A 16,843-nucleotide genomic window follows, 5' to 3' on the forward strand; every position below is an offset into this window, starting at 1 on the left:
TTCATTTTATTCTAATGAGGACAGATTCTTCTGGTGTCAGCTGGGTTCAGCAGGGTGTCCCTGCACCCCTCGCCCAGTGGCTGGCAGAGGATTTTTAAGAAGAGAGGATGGAAGGCAGAAAAAAACAGGAGTAGAACATGAGGAAGTCTACCTTGGGGCTCCGTTTTGTTTCATGTTGCAGTGAGGAACAGAGGGTGAGCAACCACTGTGAGGGGACAGGCTGAGTTACCTCCCTGGAGTGATTGAACAATTCAGTAATGCATGAGTGTCATTCTGTATGTTTGAACTCCCCATTTGCTTATTGGCACCATAGTCCCTTATCTCTCTCCCTCTCGAGTTTCTTTCTCTTCTTTGACCTTTCTAGCCTCCTTATTTCATGCATGCACATTCTTGTCTTTTTCCTCCTGCCTCTTCCCTCTTCACCATTCGGACAGACTGTATCAGCGAATCCCTCTACAGTGTCGTATCTAACTTTTTTATTCATTGCATGATTTATTTTTAGCCTGAAACAACTGCATCCTAAAAATGGAGTTCCTAATGAGACAGAGGCTGAGCAGAGCTATGTAAGGTATCTGGGGCTTGGCCTCCCAGCCTCCCTAGCTTGGCTGTTTTTCTACTCTCGCGCGTGCGTGCGTGTGTGTGTGTGTGTGTGTGTGCGCGCCTCTGCTCTTTGTCCTGAGCCCACGATTCCAGAGCTGGCTGGACCCAAGGAGGTGAAGAGTCACTTCTCGGCCCCAGGAAGGGCAAAGAAGAGAGACAAAATCAGCCTGTCTGCTCCCTGCTTGGCTCAACAAGGCCTCTAATAGTCTTCTGTCCTTTCTTCTGCACACGGCGTATTTGGGAACAAGAAACAAAAATTTTTCCAAATGAAGAGAACTCACTTGTTTATTGTGGGGGTTTATTTTCTGTCCTCTTGCAGGGCAGAAGAGGGGCTTAATTTCCCCACATATGATGGGAAGGACCGAGTGGTAAGTCTTTCCGAGAAGAACTTCAAGCAGGTTTTAAAGAAATATGACTTGCTCTGCCTCTACTACCACGAGCCGGTGTCTTCAGATAAGGTCGCGCAAAAACAGTTCCAACTGAAAGAAATCGTGCTTGAGGTAAGTAATCAAAGGGCGTGCTGTCCGTGCTGCCTCAATGAGGTGATGAGGGAATGCCTTTGGCCAGGGTTGGGATATGGGAATGAGGAGGCAGAGAATATATACTGAGGTCTGCTTTATTTTGGCCTCATGTGAATCAGATGCCCTTGTTGCACAGCTGGGGTGTGTGAACAATGAGGGGTGGGTCCTAACTCTTCAAATGAAGAGGACCAAACGTGCTGCACTATGATGGGTCTGATGTAAAGTCTCTATGGCCCCCTTGACTTTTCAAGGGCCCTTGTCCCAGTCACTGTTTCCCAGATAGAATGCAGAAACTGTTGTTAAAACTGTTGGCTGAAATGAAATCCAGGGACTACTTGTGGATTTCACTCAGTGTGCCCACTCTGCTCCCTCAAATCTCCCTGTGATCCTGGAGAGACTAGAGTTACCTGACCTTGCCTCTCTCTGGGGGTCAGATGGAGAATATCACTAAATGACTTTCCTCTCTCGTGATTTGCTGTCAGTCAGCATTACAGCATGTAGTTGTGTGCAGATTTTCTGAGCGGCATATTCATTTATGTGATTTTTTTTTTTTTTTTCTCAGAAAGTTCTTGGTGTGACTTTAGGGCAGAGCTGAAGTCAGTTCTTATTTTATCCGCATTACATGGCCTGCCTGTTTGTAACCTGGCACTGGGGCCCATTTTCTAATCCTTTGCGAGTGCCCCAGAAACTATTCCTGCAGCTCCTCCTGGACAGCTTAAGATGGCTTATACTTTAAGAGTGCCTGAGGGTGCCAAGAATGCTAGTGGGCACCAAGATGCCTCATCAGTCCCCATGCCTAGCCCAGGCGCAAACCTGTGAAAAGGATATTTAATTACAGTTTGTTAACCAGTGCAGAGAACTCAGGTTGATGAAACAGTTTGATTAACAGAATTATCGTATAAAACCCATGTGGATTTGAATTTTTTCCAATTGAAACATTGACTGTCATAAAATCCAGCAAAACTATCCCAAATACATCAAAAATATATTTCCAACCTTGAGTGCTGAATGTGGACATTCAGTTCTCTCTGTGGGTTGCAAGAAAAGAGAAAGCAGGGATAGTTATTAAGACTTTATTCTATAGAAATGAGCAAATCACAGGCTGGAAAAGAACAGGACATAGAACTTAGCTGCTGCTTAGCCCATGAAACCAACACTTACATTATATCTCCATTTCAAACTGCCATACTCAGTTATCAAGAGACATTGTTATGAAAACTTAATAGAAGGCATAAGGATTCTCCCCTATATGCTCATTGCTGTCCAGTTAGCCTAGAACTCCAAAAGATTGCCTTTGGTTGGCCTGTACAGTCAAGGACATTCATTTCTGATTCTAATTTTTTTTAAAGAAATCTCTTTCTATCATCTGTCTATCTATCTATCTATCTATCTATCTATCTATCTATCTATCTATCTCTAGCTCCCCCAAGTATTTATGTCCCCAAAGACTATGCAAAATCATGAACAGGAACTTCCCCTGGGCTTACCATCCCTCCAGACACCTTTGATCCAAGAGTGCCCTTTTCACAGTTGGGTGCCAGCCCAGCAGAGACCGATAAGGAAAAGTTCATGACAGGAGTTAATTTGATGCCCCTAGGCTGCTAAAGCTGGAGTGAGGCATCATTAGGAGAAAAAGAACACAGAACTTGAAGTTAGGATATCCAGATTTAAGTTCTGGCTTTGTCTCTACTAGGCATAAGACGCAGGGCAAATTATGTAATTTCTCAGAGCCTCTTTTTATTATCAATAAATATAGAAAAATAATAACTATCATGCAGGCTTAAGAACTGATTAAATAATAATAATGTTTATTAAATGCTTACTAAGCACAGGGACTGTCCTAAGCACTTGGTATGTGTTAGCTTGTTTAATCCTTACAATAATTCTATTAAGTAGGTACAGTTACCAATTCCATTTTATAGATGGGGAAACTGAAGCAGAGAGGCTAAGTTGTCCAAGGTCACACAGCTACTGCAGATGAAGGCAGTACATGATACCTATACTGCGCCTTTCCTGAAATCGGTGCGAAAATGCCCAAGGGGCTTCTGGGTAGACTGTTTAAAACAGTTTCAAGAGTCTTCCTTAAACAGAGTTGCTCAGCCTCTGGGCCCGGGTCTGATGACGCCAGCTTTACCACCAGCATGGCCGAGAAGTACGTGGCCTGGAGGCACTGCTTATGCAAAAGTACAAACTGAGGAGGAGGCCTGGGCTCCATTAGTGAAGGTGAGGAAGGGGTGGGCCTTTGTAGAGATACTTGTCAGGTGCAGCATCAAGGGAAAAAATGGCTCCAGGAAGTCCATGAGTGGAAAGAGTGAACACGCCTTTAAACTTTCTTCATGGTCGAAACAACTATTTTGTCCTCTTAATCCTCTAGACCCCACACTTGCACTAAGAAAAATAGTCTGCCAGCTTCCAGGGCTGTGGCTGTTGGGGGTAGGGGGAAAAGAGAAGGCAGTTCCCAGTGTCCATCCATCAGGCAGTGTGGTCTCAGCCATGGGCAAATAGCTGGAGGGGAGGCGGCTCCCTTCCCCCTTGCAGCTTAAGGCAGCTTCTGACACTTTTTATCATAACCGACTATGACCCAGTACACACAGACACACACACACACACACACACCCCAGAAACAAAAATTTCATGAAACTATACTTATAATTATTACCCGGGGAATTAAAATTTTTTTTTTCTATTTTTATCCCATTCTCTTCCATTTCACTTTAAAAATCGATCTCAACCTATTAAGTTGATTTCGCTCTCCAGTGAGGAGTTGCCATCCCTAGGCTGAAACAGCTGAGGAATTTCTAGGAATTAGAAGCTCATAGCTCCTCACACTAGGGCCACCCCATTGTAAGAAACTCCAAGGGCGCTGTGGCCAATCACGTATATTTTGTCTGCATCTCTAAGGGTTGTCAATGAAAAGAGCCAGAAACAGCTTCATCCACAGAGCGAGGAGGTCACTGCCTGATGAGGGGCACTTGAAATGCCATTCAATTAGTCATGCATCTGCCACCTACTTTATGTTGGGGTGCTGGGATAGATGCTGTGGATATAGGGAACATGAGACCCTCAAGTGGCTCACAGCTGAACACGGAAGAAAACACGCGAACTAAGAGCTACGGTGCAGGGAGGTTGCTGTAACAACAGAGCAACTTATAAGTTTCTCGGGGAGAGTAGAGGAAAGAGGAAGAGCCAGAACTGGTTTGTGAAATGAGTAGGAATTTACTGGCAAAACAGCACATATTCTGATGGCTCTCAAGTATTTTTCCACCTGCTAGCTTTTTCCTAAAATTTGGCCAAGAGGGCCTCATTTCTTTAGGGTAAGATTTTTGTCCCGACTTAGTCAAGGTCCTCTGGGAGAGGTAGACCTTTGAGATGTTGCCAGTCACTTACATCCCCTGAGTCTGAATTTGTCGTGAGAACAGGACTGGACAAGGGGAAGAGGAGAAGGGGGAGAAGATAAGGTCTATACAGCTTAGCAAGAAATAGGCAAGTAATATGACACCAGGAGGAAGCAAACTCAAACTTTGCTTTCCAGTCTGGCCAGAGTCCAGTTCTGGAGGGCCCAAGGGTCAGTGTATGATCCACAGTGCCATGTAGATGTTCTACACATGCTTGTTGAATGAGTGAATGAATGTTAGAGCTCAAAAGAACTGTGGGAGTCATCTAGGTTGCTCTGAACCCCTCATTTCATAGCTGTAACCCTGACTTAAACAGCTGGTAGTTCTGATTCCTGCTTGGCTTTCTTCATCAACAAAGTAGCATATACTCCTTTAGATTTCACAGTATGTGAAAAGGGACTAAAAGGCAATAAAAGTAATCACACCAAAATAAACGTGGATAATGTTCTGGTAGATTTCTTTCCAGTTTTTTTCTGTACATAAGTATACATTTTTCAACTCGGAATTATACCATTTATACAGATTTTGTTTCCAGCTTTTTTTTCACATCCATATATTGTATTTCTATATTATTAAACAGTAATGTTAATACCAGCATAGTATTTCACTGTATTATCATACATATTTTAAAAATAATTACTGTATATTTGGATCCTGACATAATTTTTAGAGTTTTAAAAATCTTTATCTTTTCATGATTGTTTTAATGAACACTTCTTTGATTTCTGGCTAAAGTTTTCCATAAAATTGTTTTGCCATTTATATATTTTTTTCTTCCATAAATTATTTTTCTATGCCTTTTCTCATTTTTCTACTGGGGTGTCAACACAAATTATAAAAGGAGTTGCAATTTTGCATGCTGTCTCTTGCAGCTTCCGCCAAGATAGTTAATTTCGTCACACCACAGTGGCCAACTTCCATTAGCATTACAGGACTCAGAGACAGAGGAGATGGTCAGGGAATTCAGTTTCTCCTTGTGGCTTTGTTTCCTGCTTCCTCTTTTTTCTTGAAACTGCTGTGCAAGCCGCTGCTCCTATCGTGTCCTATAAATATTGCCAGAGAAAAGTCCTTCAACATCACCATTTCCCTGAGGTTGAAGTGCTTGAGAGATGGCATGCTCTAACACGGGCTTCCAGATCAGAGAGACCTGGCTTCCTTATTTGCAAGGTGGAGATGACAGTGCTGTTGTGAGGATTGAATGAGGCTGCCCAGCAAGAGCATAGCTCTGGCACACAGAAGATACTTAACAAATGCTGGCTTCTTTCAGCCCACACTCACTATTTTGTCAGGATTCTAAACACAGTGCAACCAACCCCATCAGTTTACAAACTGAGGAAACCAGGCCTTGGGAGCTGGGGACTGGAAATGCATTGCCATCTTGCTTATTCCCAGCCAGTTTGATTCACTCCTCCTCTTACTGCTTATTCACTCCTCCTCTCTCGGGCTGGAGAGGAGGAGTGACTGCCGGTGGTCACAGGGCGCTCTCAATGTACCCGTTTGGCATTCCCTCTGCTCTCAAGGCTTTGCTGAGCCTGTGTCGGCTATGTCCAACCACCTCATCAATACCATTTATTAAATTAGGCTTTGCCCCATTTTCAGACATGGTTCAGTCTCACCTACTTCGAGAGGTGCTTCCAGTTTCCTTCTAATCCTTTCTATCTTACCCTTTCCCCCCATGGAGACATGGGTTAGATTTTTCCCTCTAGATTAGAAGCCTCATGAGAACAACTTGAATGAAAATCAAACTTGGTAATAGGGGAAGCAAAAAGCAAAGCAAAGCAAAGCAAACTGAGCCAAGTTCACATTGGGCAAGGATCAAGAAACTGCTTGTAACTCAAAAACACAACTAAATGAATGCACTGGTCACATGACAACATGACAGGTGGAGCCCCAGCTGGCCAGGCATGAGCAACATGGCCTCCACATTGTGAATTCCTGAGCCCTCCACACGTGGCATTTCCGTTCAGGGCAGCACCCAGCCTGGGATGAGGAATGATTCCTTCTTCTTCCCCTTCTGCCTTAACACAGATCTTATCCCTAACTCCAAGACCTTTATCTTTTCCTCTACACCACTTCACTGCTAGGTGTCCGGCATTCCAACCTGAAAAAGAAGACAAGAAAAGGACAAAAGTTTTTTCCTGGTGAGCTTCACACTTACGTAGAAACAATTTTATGGCCAGTTAAATCGTCTATAGAAGGAAAGGAGGAAAGAGACATGCAAAGACCTCAGAGCTCAGTTCTAGGACCTCTGGGCACTTTTCATTTTATATTCACATGTTTCATAGTTAAAATTGATGCTGTTAGTCATGTATCTGTGTTTTGGGTGGCAGGGTGGAGAGGGGGGAATAGCAACTAAGTAGACTAACCTGTAACCAATATGCATTTATTGGATTAAGGAAAGCTATGGGGGAATTTTTTCAGGCAGCTAGAGACTGTTTCAGAACATGAAAACAAGCATTGTAAATCCCCAAATAGAAATATTTATTCATTTATCAAATTTTCATTGTTACTAACAGACACTCAATAATCTCTGCATGAGTAAATGAATGTATCAGTGAATGTATGGATAAAGAACAAGCAACACTTTCCAGATTGTGAACAGTAAAGCTTGGTTCATTCATTTAGGGTGAAATAGGTCCCTTGAGCAGGCAGAAAACCTGGAGTCTTGGCACAAAAATGGCCACGTCTTCTTGGAAGTTGAACCAGGTCAACCTGCTGATCTTGTAGTTTTTCAATAGGCTGCAACTAGAGTTCAAGGTCTAAGGCTGCTCCCCTGTGTACCCTTGGTGGGGTTCTCCGCTTTTCCTGCTTAAGAAGGTCTCACTTTAGCTCACCAATAGAGTCTGTTGGGATGCTCTGCTGCCATCCACACAGTGCCTGTCCAGGGGATCTCTCCTAAGCTATCTTGGGTATTAAAATGGCAGGACCACTACCTAAAAATGCAAACCAATTTCCAGTGCTGAAACATAGGTTACTTTCCAATAATTTTTAGATGATAACTGACACAAATTGTCTATTAGGCCCTGTAGAGGGGAGGGATGCTGGTTTCATTGTCTATGACAGGATCAGGAATCATAATCCTGTGTGATGTAGGCATCTGAGTTTTGCAGCTGTTTAGCGGATCTCTTGCTGCTGCTGCTGCTATCAGTCTGCCAGAGCCCCTACCAGACTGAGCTTCCTTCTTCCTTCAGGCCTCAGTCTCCTAAACTATCTGTATATCAATAAAAAGTAAACTTTAGCTGAGAGTGACTGCAGCCTCTTCAGGCTTTGCAATGTGCCCAGCATCATCATTGACAAGACTCATGTGCACTTTATAAACACCTCTCCTCCTCCTCCTCCTCCTCCTCCTTCTTCTACTTCTTCTTTTCTTCCCTCCTCTTCCTCTTCCTCCTCTTCCTCTTCGTCTTCCTCTCCTTCTCCTTCTCCTTCCCCTTCTTCCTCTTCCTCTTCCTCTTCCCCTCCTTCTTCTTCTTCTTCCCCTTCCCCTCCTTCTCCCTCTCCCTCTCCCTCTCCCTCTCCCTCTCCCTCTCCCTCTCCCTCTCCCTCTCCTTCTCCTTCTCCTTCTCCTCCCTCCTCCTCCTCCTCCTCCTCCTCCTCCTCCTCCTCCTCCTCCTCCTCCTCCTCCTCCTCCTCCTCCTCCTCCTCCTCCTCCTCCTTCTTCTTCTTCTTCTTCTTCTTCTTCTTCTTCTTCTTCTTCTTCTTCTTCTTCTTCTTCTTCTTCTTCTTCTTCTTCTTCTTCCTCTTCTTCCTTCTTCTTTTTTCTTCTTCTTCCCCTTCACCCCCCACAGGCTGGAGTGCAGTGGTACGATCTCAGCTCACTGCAACCTCCACCTTCAGGGTTCAAGTGATTATTCTGCCTCAGCCTTCTAAGTTGTTGGGATTACAGGTGCCCACCACCACACCCAGCTAATTTTTATATTTTTAGTAGAGACAGGGTTTCACCATGTTGGCCAGGCTGGTATACCACCATTTCTCTATATCCAATCTCAGATGAAGTATCAATGCTTGGGAAAACTGAAAGCAGAACACTTGAACTTCTCCTCCATTTACTCACTATACTGAGCAAGTCACACAGATTCACTTCATTACACTGATCTTGAAATCTATATGTAAAATCATCTATAAAATCAACCATTAGTTCCTACCTCCATGAATTAGGAGAATTAAATGGAAACAAGTGAATAAGAATTTCTTATAAAATTATAAGAAGCTGTGGGCCGGGTGCGGTGGCTCAAGCCTGTAATCCCAGCACTTTGGGAGGCCGAGACGGGAGGATCACGAGGTCAGGAGATCGAGACCATCCTGGCTAACATGGTGAAACCCCGTCTCTACTAAAAAAAAATACAAAAAACTAGCCGGGCGAGGTGGCGGGCATCTGTAGTCCCAGCTACTAGGGAGGCTGAGGCAGGAGAATGGCATAAACCCGGGAGGTGGAGCTTGCAGTGAGCTGAGGTCCGGCCACTGCACTCCAGCCTGGGCGACAGAGCGAGACTCCGTCTCAAAAAAATAAAAAAAAGAAGCTGTGAAAGAGTCAGGTATTATTATTTTTGTTATGTCAGTTACTACTGAAGAAATTCATCTATGTATTAATAGAATGACTAATTGAGTGCTTGAAGTATAGTGGGTGCTTATCAATGTGAATTTCCTTCACTAGTCACTTGAACTTTTGTATGTGTTCTTAGTTGATTGTAGTAGTTCTCAACTTTGGCCACACATTAGCACCACATAAGGAGTTTTAAAAAATACTGATTCGTGGGTCTCATCCCCACAGGTTCTGGTTTAATTGGTCATTGGGTAAAGGCTGATGTCCAGATGCTGCAATTTTTAAAAACTCTCTGAGTGCTGTTAAGATGCAGCCAAGTTTGAAGGCCGCTCAAACCTTGATGCTTAAAATGTGAACCCCAAGGTTGAGAGCAGTCCAGCTACTTGGGAGGCTGAAACTAGAGGATTGCTTGAGGCCAGGAGTTTGAATCTGCAGTGTGTTATGGTTGTGCCTGTGAGTAAATACTGCACTCCAGCTTGAGCAACATAGTGAGACCTCATCTGAATAAAAAGGCGGACCCCAGACCAGTAGCAAATGGCATCACTTGGACCACGTTAAAAATGAAGAATCTCAGGCCCCCTCCCAGAACCAAACTTAACACTTAAATGGGATCCCTGTGTGCTTTGTAGGCACGTTAAAGTTTGCAAAGCACTGCGACAGTCTATTGGGTTGGGAAAATTTTCCAGATGACCAGAATCATGTTGTTACCTGTTTGACCTTTGGACTATTCACTCTTCAGAATGATGCTGGAACTGTCAGTATAGCTCTGATTTGGAGAGCCGCTGGGATGTTAAGTTGGTTCTGGGGGTGCAGGGATTCATATCTGCTTTGGGACTCAGCCAGGCCTCCCAGGGTTCTCCCACTGACCCATCACTCACACAGTCAGTGACTGATCCTTTGGACCTCCTTAAAAGGAAATGATCTGGGACTTGAGGAGTTGTACCCTATTTGAGATCTTTCTAGTTGAATTGCCTGGCTTTTTAACACCAACTCAGAAGTTGGCCTTCTAACTATCCTTAGGTCAGGGTTCAGAGCTGACCTTCAGAAAGAGAAGACATGCATCTATTTGGTTGCTGTGGCACATTAGCCCTTTCCCCAAAAGAAATGGCAAATCTAAGAACCCTGAAGGTAGATGGAAGTGGGATATTAAGATGTTATGATGTTTTATGGGAAACCATGGGAAAGTTTCTCAGAGAAAACTGGTGAGTATTTTGTAATATGAAACTAAGTCTGGTGAACACCTAAATAGAAATATTCACTGTTTCATTTATTCATGAAATATTCATCTTACTTACTAAGTTTGCTTAGTGTTGCTATAACAGAGTACCTGAGGCTAGATCATCTATAAAAAGAGGTTTACTTGGCTCATGATTCTAGTGGCTGGAAAGTTCAAGAATGACAGCTGCATCTGGTGAAGGCCTTATGCTGCTTCAACTTAAGGCAGAAAGCAGAAAGCAATAGATGTTATGAGAAAGGAATCATGTTATGAGAGAGAAAGGATGGCAGAGAAACCAAGGAAGCCAGACCCTTTTAAACAACCTGTTCCCTCAGAAACTAATTTGTTCTCATTAAAACCTACTTACTCTTGAATGAGGGTGTTAATCTATTCATGAGGGGCCCACCCACATAACCCAAACACCTCCCACTAGACCCTACCACTGAACACTACCATATTGGGAATCAAATTTCAACATGAGTTTTGATGGGGACAAACCACATCCAAATCATAGCACTTAAAAAGATGCAGATGGAATGGCCACAGTGTCTAGGGAAATGTTCCTCTTTTATTGATGATAAGAACTCACTTCCTTTAGGTCTATGTTTAAATGTTACTTTATCAAAGAAGTTATCTCCCTGACAGCCTATGTAAATCACACTTTCCATGCATTCATTTTACCTCCTCTACCCTCCTCTATGCTTTTTCTACATAGTACTTGGCTGACCTATTGCATATTTTCTGACACCTCTTCTTTTAGTACATTTGTGTTGCTATGAAAGAATACCTGAGGTTAGGGAATTTATAAAGAATAAAAGGTTTATTTGGCTCACAATTCTGATGTCTGAAAAAGTTGAAGATTGGGTGTCTGTATCTGGCTAGGGCCACAGGCTGCTTCCGCTCATGGCAGAAGGTGAAGAGGAGCTGGTGTGTGCAGATACCACACAGCACCAGAGGAAGCAAGAGAGACAGACAGACAGACAGAGAGAGAGAGAGAGAGAGAGAGAGAGAGAGAGAGAAGATGCAAGGCTGTTTTTAACAACCAGCTCTCAGGGAACTCTAGCAGGAACTAATAGAGTGAGAACTCACTCAGTCACTGCCCCACCCATGGAGGACATTAATCTATTCATAAGGCGTTCACCTCCATGACCCCAAGACCTCCCATTAGGCCTCAACTCCAACATTGAGGACCAAATTTTAGCATGAGATTTGGAGGGAAAAACATCCAAACTACAGCACCCACTATAGAATGTGACATTCACAAAGGCAAGGACTTTGTTCTACTCATTGCTATACCCCAACACCTAACTCAGTGCCTGACTCAGTAGGTATTCAACAGTGTTTGTCGAATGAATGTTGAATGAAGAGAAGGGGAGGAAGGAGAAGGGAAAAGCATATATTATGAACTTACCATAAACCATGCCAATACGGGGCTTTACATATGTAATTTCATGTAATTCTTACAACATATTCTTGCATTATAGGCAGAGAAATGAGCCAGAGAGCTAAGTAAAAATTGCCTAAAGTCACAAAGCTATAAAACATCAGATCATGAAGCAGGGTTTGAACCCAAACCTATTTGGTTTCAAATGACATGCTTCTTCCAGTATGCCAAGGAGCAGCTGAAAGGGATTGCTTCATGTTTGTAAGCTGTGCCAACTGACGAAGGCACAGATGTCTTTAGTTTGTACTCTGGATTTTCACTTACACTTGAGCTGCATTAAATTGTACAACTAGACTATGTGTTGAACCTAAATGACTAGCGTGAGCCAATGGGCTGTTGCTTGGCACTTGGAATTTAATAAATGATTGCTGGATGGATGGCTGGAGAGGGGAAGAAGGAAAATGTCAAGAATTAGAAATAAATTGCTTATACTGGAAATATACTTCTCCTTGATCTCTTTTTTAAATTAAGTTAAATTTTTTAAAGTATTGAGTAGAATTGTAAAGAGGTTGAATTTGCCAGATTCAGGAACCCGTTTGTTACCCTTGCTCAATCCCACCAAAATATGGGTAAAATTGATTTTTTTTTAAACCATGGGACTCTCAGCCCAAAATATATATACACATGGGCAGAAACCTCCAGGCTTTATAAGGCTGACCCTTGTTCTAAACCTATTTAGCGCGGGCAAATATCCCTGTGGTTGCATTTCCAAACCCCAAGAGGGGAAGGCAAAATGAAGTTGCTGGAGTTGAGCGAATCTGCAGATGGAGCCGCGTGGAAACACTGGGCAGGGAATAGCAACACACACAGGATTCAGGTATTTTTTTCCAACTGTTCACTGCCCGATAATGGCAATCTCCAAATTCACACCTGCTCCACTCTGAAAAATTAGATGAGGTCAGGCTTATTTTGGTTTGGCTTGGAGAACGAAACCTCCCATAGAGCCCCATGCTCTCTCAGGAGGTGCTCACTTTTAAACTGCAGTTCTCTGTGAAGCCCGAGTGCTGCTGAATTCTGTGTGGAGGGTTGCTGGGCACATATCGGTAATACAGGGGATCCTTGGAGTGAGATGGTAAAAGCACAGAGATGCTAGTTGTAAAAGCATGGATTGAGTTGATTACAGTTAAATATTTCCTTCCACCTATGGAATTATAAAGAAATAGAGGTTTCATGAACTGGAAAATATACTGTTGACTCAGAAGTTTTTAGACCATTGGAACCTTCTCTCATTACTCCTATCTCCAAAGCCCCCTGTATTGCACAAGCCCAAACAGGACACCTATTCATCACATTCCTGAGGCAGACCTCCTCCCAAAGTTATAAGTTTTTATTTTTTATTATGTATTTATTTATTTTGAGATGGAGTCTCGCTCTGTCACCCAGGCTCCCAGGCTGGAGTGCAGTGGCACGATCTTGGCTCACTGCAACCTCTGCCTCCCGGAGTCAAGTGATTCTTCTGCCTCAGCCTCACGAGTAGCTGAGACTACAGGCATGTGCCACCATGCCCAGCTAATTTTTATATTTTAGTAGATATGGGGTTTCGTCATGTTGGCTGTGCTGGTCTCAAACTCCTGACCTCAGGTGATCTGCCTGCCTCAGCCTCCCAAAGTGCTGGAATTACAGGCACGTGCCACCATGCCCGGCCCCCAAAGTTATACATTTTAAAATGGAGACATGAGATACCATGAAAGTCACCACTGCAGTTATATTATAAGGGCTATTATGATATAAGGCAGTAAAATTAAAAGTAAGAAAATCTGATTCCAAATCATAAGATTTTTCTTTACTCAGTAGCCCTACTCTGTGGTAGTTTGAGCTTTACAGGTTGGTGCAGAATGTTTTTGCATAATTGTCAGCTTAGCTTTAGTGCGCACTCAAAATAACTTGTTCCACCTAGAAAGCCAGCCCCCTGAAGAGCTGAGCCTGTGCAAGGAAGCCTCTAAGGCTTCCCTTTTTACAAACTGGATGTGGTAGGCCAGAATTATCCAGCTAAGCTGTTTCTGTTTGGACAGCCATGAAGGAAAGGGGCCAGTGCAGCATCTTGCAATGTGATGGGCTGGGCAGGCCAGAGCCGCTTCTGTGTGCCCAGGGTGCCAGTTCCAGGAGCTCCCACCTGCTGTCCAGGTGCCCCAAGCCAGACAGGCCTCTCCTCACCATCTGCCGTGAGCTGAGTGGCCAGGAGACCTAGCAGGTGCTCCCTCGCATGCTCACCTGCTTCTACCTACACAGCACCCACAATTACTCTGGCCCTGGATATCTAACTGTTAGCCAGACCCACACACCTCTGATTTATGAAGGGAGTGAAGCCTCCTCCAGACACAGAAGAAGTGAATGCAACACATAAATGACTACTGGCAGTAGCACCTAGCAGTGTGAGATGCACAGGCTTTGGAGTCAGAGCCAGCTGGGATTGAGTCCTTGCACTAGCTGTGTGACTGCAGGCAGGTCACTTAGCTCCACAAGGCTGAGTGCTTCCTTTATAAACTCTAAGCCACAGGCCGGGCGGGGTGGCTCACGCCTGTAATCCCAGCACTTTGGGAGGCTGAGGCGGGCGGATCACGAGGTCAGGAGATTGAGATCATCCTGGCTAACGCAGTGAAACCCCGTCTCCACTAAAAATACAAAAAAATTAGCCGGGCGTGGTGGCGGGCGCCTGTAGTCCCAGCTACTCAGGAGGCTGAGGCAGGAGAATGACGTGAACCCGGGAGGCGGAGCTTGCAGTGAGCCGAGATCGCGCCACTGCACTCCGGCCTGGGCAACAGAGCGAGACTCCGTCTCAAAACAAAAAAACAAAACAAGAAAAATCTAAGCCACGGTACCCTCCTCGTAGGGGTTTTAAGAAGACAAAACAGGTAATATGTGTAAAGTGATGGGCACATGCTTGGTGCTTAGTAATGGGCTACTCCTGAAATCGTTGTGTATGTGAAAGCACCTTGAAAACTGCCATTCTTGGGAAAACCCAAGTTAGTTTTCCACGGCATTTGCTGTCATTAGCAGATGCTATCAAAATAAACACTAGTCAGACATTTCAGAAAGTTCAGCCAAGCAGGAACAGGTTCCTCTTCGTTTTTCAATGTGTGCTGTGGAAGCAGTAAGTCAAAGATCTCGTCATTCAATCATTAGTTTACATTTATGAGGTCTCTCCATGAGAGAAAGCACCCCACCTGCTTTTTAAAATGAGGTGTATCGACCTTCACTGAAGGATAGTTTAAAAAGGGATGATCTCTCTGGCCCCAGAAAGCACTGAGTATCATATGGAACTTTTTCCCAAGGAGAGTTGGAGGGAGGGGCTACCAGAGGAGGTCAGGGCCTAGGCTTCCAGACTGCATTTTCACAGGCACTGGGGCACAGAATTCTGTTGAGAAAAATTGGAAAAGGGCATGGTCTTGCCCCACGTCAGTCAAATTCACTCTGTAAAAATTCCATTGCAATAATGTTTTTAGATAAAACAAAACAAACCTGGCCTTCAGGGGCAGCCTCCCTCAGTCTGTCAGTTTGGACGTGGCAAAGTGCTCCACAAAAAAAGACTGTGATTTTGTGTTAGAGACTGGTAGGGCCACGGCTCTCAATGTGTGAGCCCGAGACCGGCAGCCTCAGCAGCACCTGGGACCCGGGCAGAAATGCAAATTCCTGTGTCCCATCCCAGACCTGCTGAATCAGAAACTCTGGGGTGGGCCCAGCAATCTCTTTTTACTGGCTGCCCCTCCAGGGAATGCTGATGTACACCCAGGTTCTAAAACCACTGACTTAGTGTAGTGGGGTTTGCCCTGTAATTAATTGGTAGGGAACTTTCACTATGTCCTTGTATACATGTTACTCCTGTGAGATTGGATCTCAGTTTTTTAGATAAGGAAATTGAAGGTCAGTTAAGTTGTGACTTGCCCAGAGTCTCACAGCTGGTAAGTTGCAAAGCCAGGATTTGGGCCCAGGTCCCTCGGAGGCCCAGGTATAGGAACAAAATGTAATTGATGAAAGTTTGGGCTCCGGAGACAGAGTGTCAGGGTTGAAATCCTAGCTAGGTCGCTTAAGCGCTGTGTGTCCCCAGGCAAGTTGGTTAACCACTCTGTGCCTCTATTTCCTCATCTGCAAGCCTCTACCTCATGAGGGTTTTGTAGAGATTCAATAAGATAATTCTTGTAAGGCAGGTAGAGCAATAGCTGGCATATAGTAAACACCCAGTAAGTGCTATTTTTTTTTTTTATGTTGTTGTTGTTATATAGCCTCTCAGAATTGTGGGGTGGAAAAAATACATAGCATCTTCCCTTGGTCTTTTCCTTGGCATTGACCAACGTGATAGCCCAAAAGGCCAATAAAAACAATCAACAGCCTCCCTCTCCCCGAAGGCTCTTTCAGAGGCCACCTATCCCAGCCCTAAAGAGGCCCCCGATACTCGCTTGAATCCCACAAAATAGCTGTCCCTTCATTGAGCCAGCCTCCTTCGTGGACACCGTCACATGCCAGCTGCCCAGCTATACATAGCTCAGGCCTACTTTGAGGGCGGCAGAAAGTGACAGGAGATTACCGGAGAGAAACGTCAGCTCTCTGGTTTCAGGGGAGGACACACAGTTGTTGAATTGCTTGACATGTTGCCAGATGGCATGAGGGACAGTGGGTACGAACAGCCATTTGGCTCTTGGCTTACATGAAGAGAGCAGGGTTACAGCCAGGGCGTTTTTAATGACTGGCCTGAGGGACATTCACTTGGAGCAGAGATCTGTGACATTTTCCCCGAGGCTCAACTTTTTTTTCAGATTCTTGGCCCTGCAGAAAGTAATCTCCACCCACCTCCCTTCAACAAGTAACCACCTCCTTTTTCTTTATAACCCGCCACCTCCCCACCCTCCCTCTGACTGTGTAGTAAATTAGTCTTTCTCCTCTACAAAGACAGCTCTTGGGAAATGGTACAAATGTGACTTTCTTCCTGTCTTTCCCTGGATTAGAGCTGGTAAGTCCTATGAAGAGACTGCATCGGGTGGGGTCTTTTTGGAGGTATTGGATGTGCTGCCCTGGGAGCCCCAAGGGCAGTCATGCAGCACAGGGTGTCCCTCTCACTTCTGTGTGACTCCTTAATTAAGCGAACCACACCTGCTGTAACATGTCCTTGTCACCCACCCAGCAGTTTAA

The 16,843-nt window shown here is 44.5% G+C and overlaps 1 protein-coding gene across 1 annotated transcript in view; it reads left to right on the forward strand.

Moving 5' to 3' along the window:
• The first annotated feature begins 659 nt into the window (after positions 1–659).
• The window catches only part of CASQ2 (calsequestrin 2), a 70,789-nt gene continuing 54,605 nt past the window's right edge, over positions 660–16,843 (forward strand). Inside the window, exon 1 of the mRNA XM_007977450.3 lies at positions 660–1,100. Coding sequence (XP_007975641.3) covers positions 867–1,100 — 234 coding nt within the window. The 5' untranslated portion in view covers positions 660–866. The remainder of the gene's footprint in view (positions 1,101–16,843) is intronic.

Source organism: Chlorocebus sabaeus, chromosome 20 (assembly GCF_047675955.1).
Source record: "Chlorocebus sabaeus isolate Y175 chromosome 20, mChlSab1.0.hap1, whole genome shotgun sequence".
NCBI classification, from domain to species: domain Eukaryota; kingdom Metazoa; phylum Chordata; class Mammalia; order Primates; family Cercopithecidae; genus Chlorocebus; species Chlorocebus sabaeus.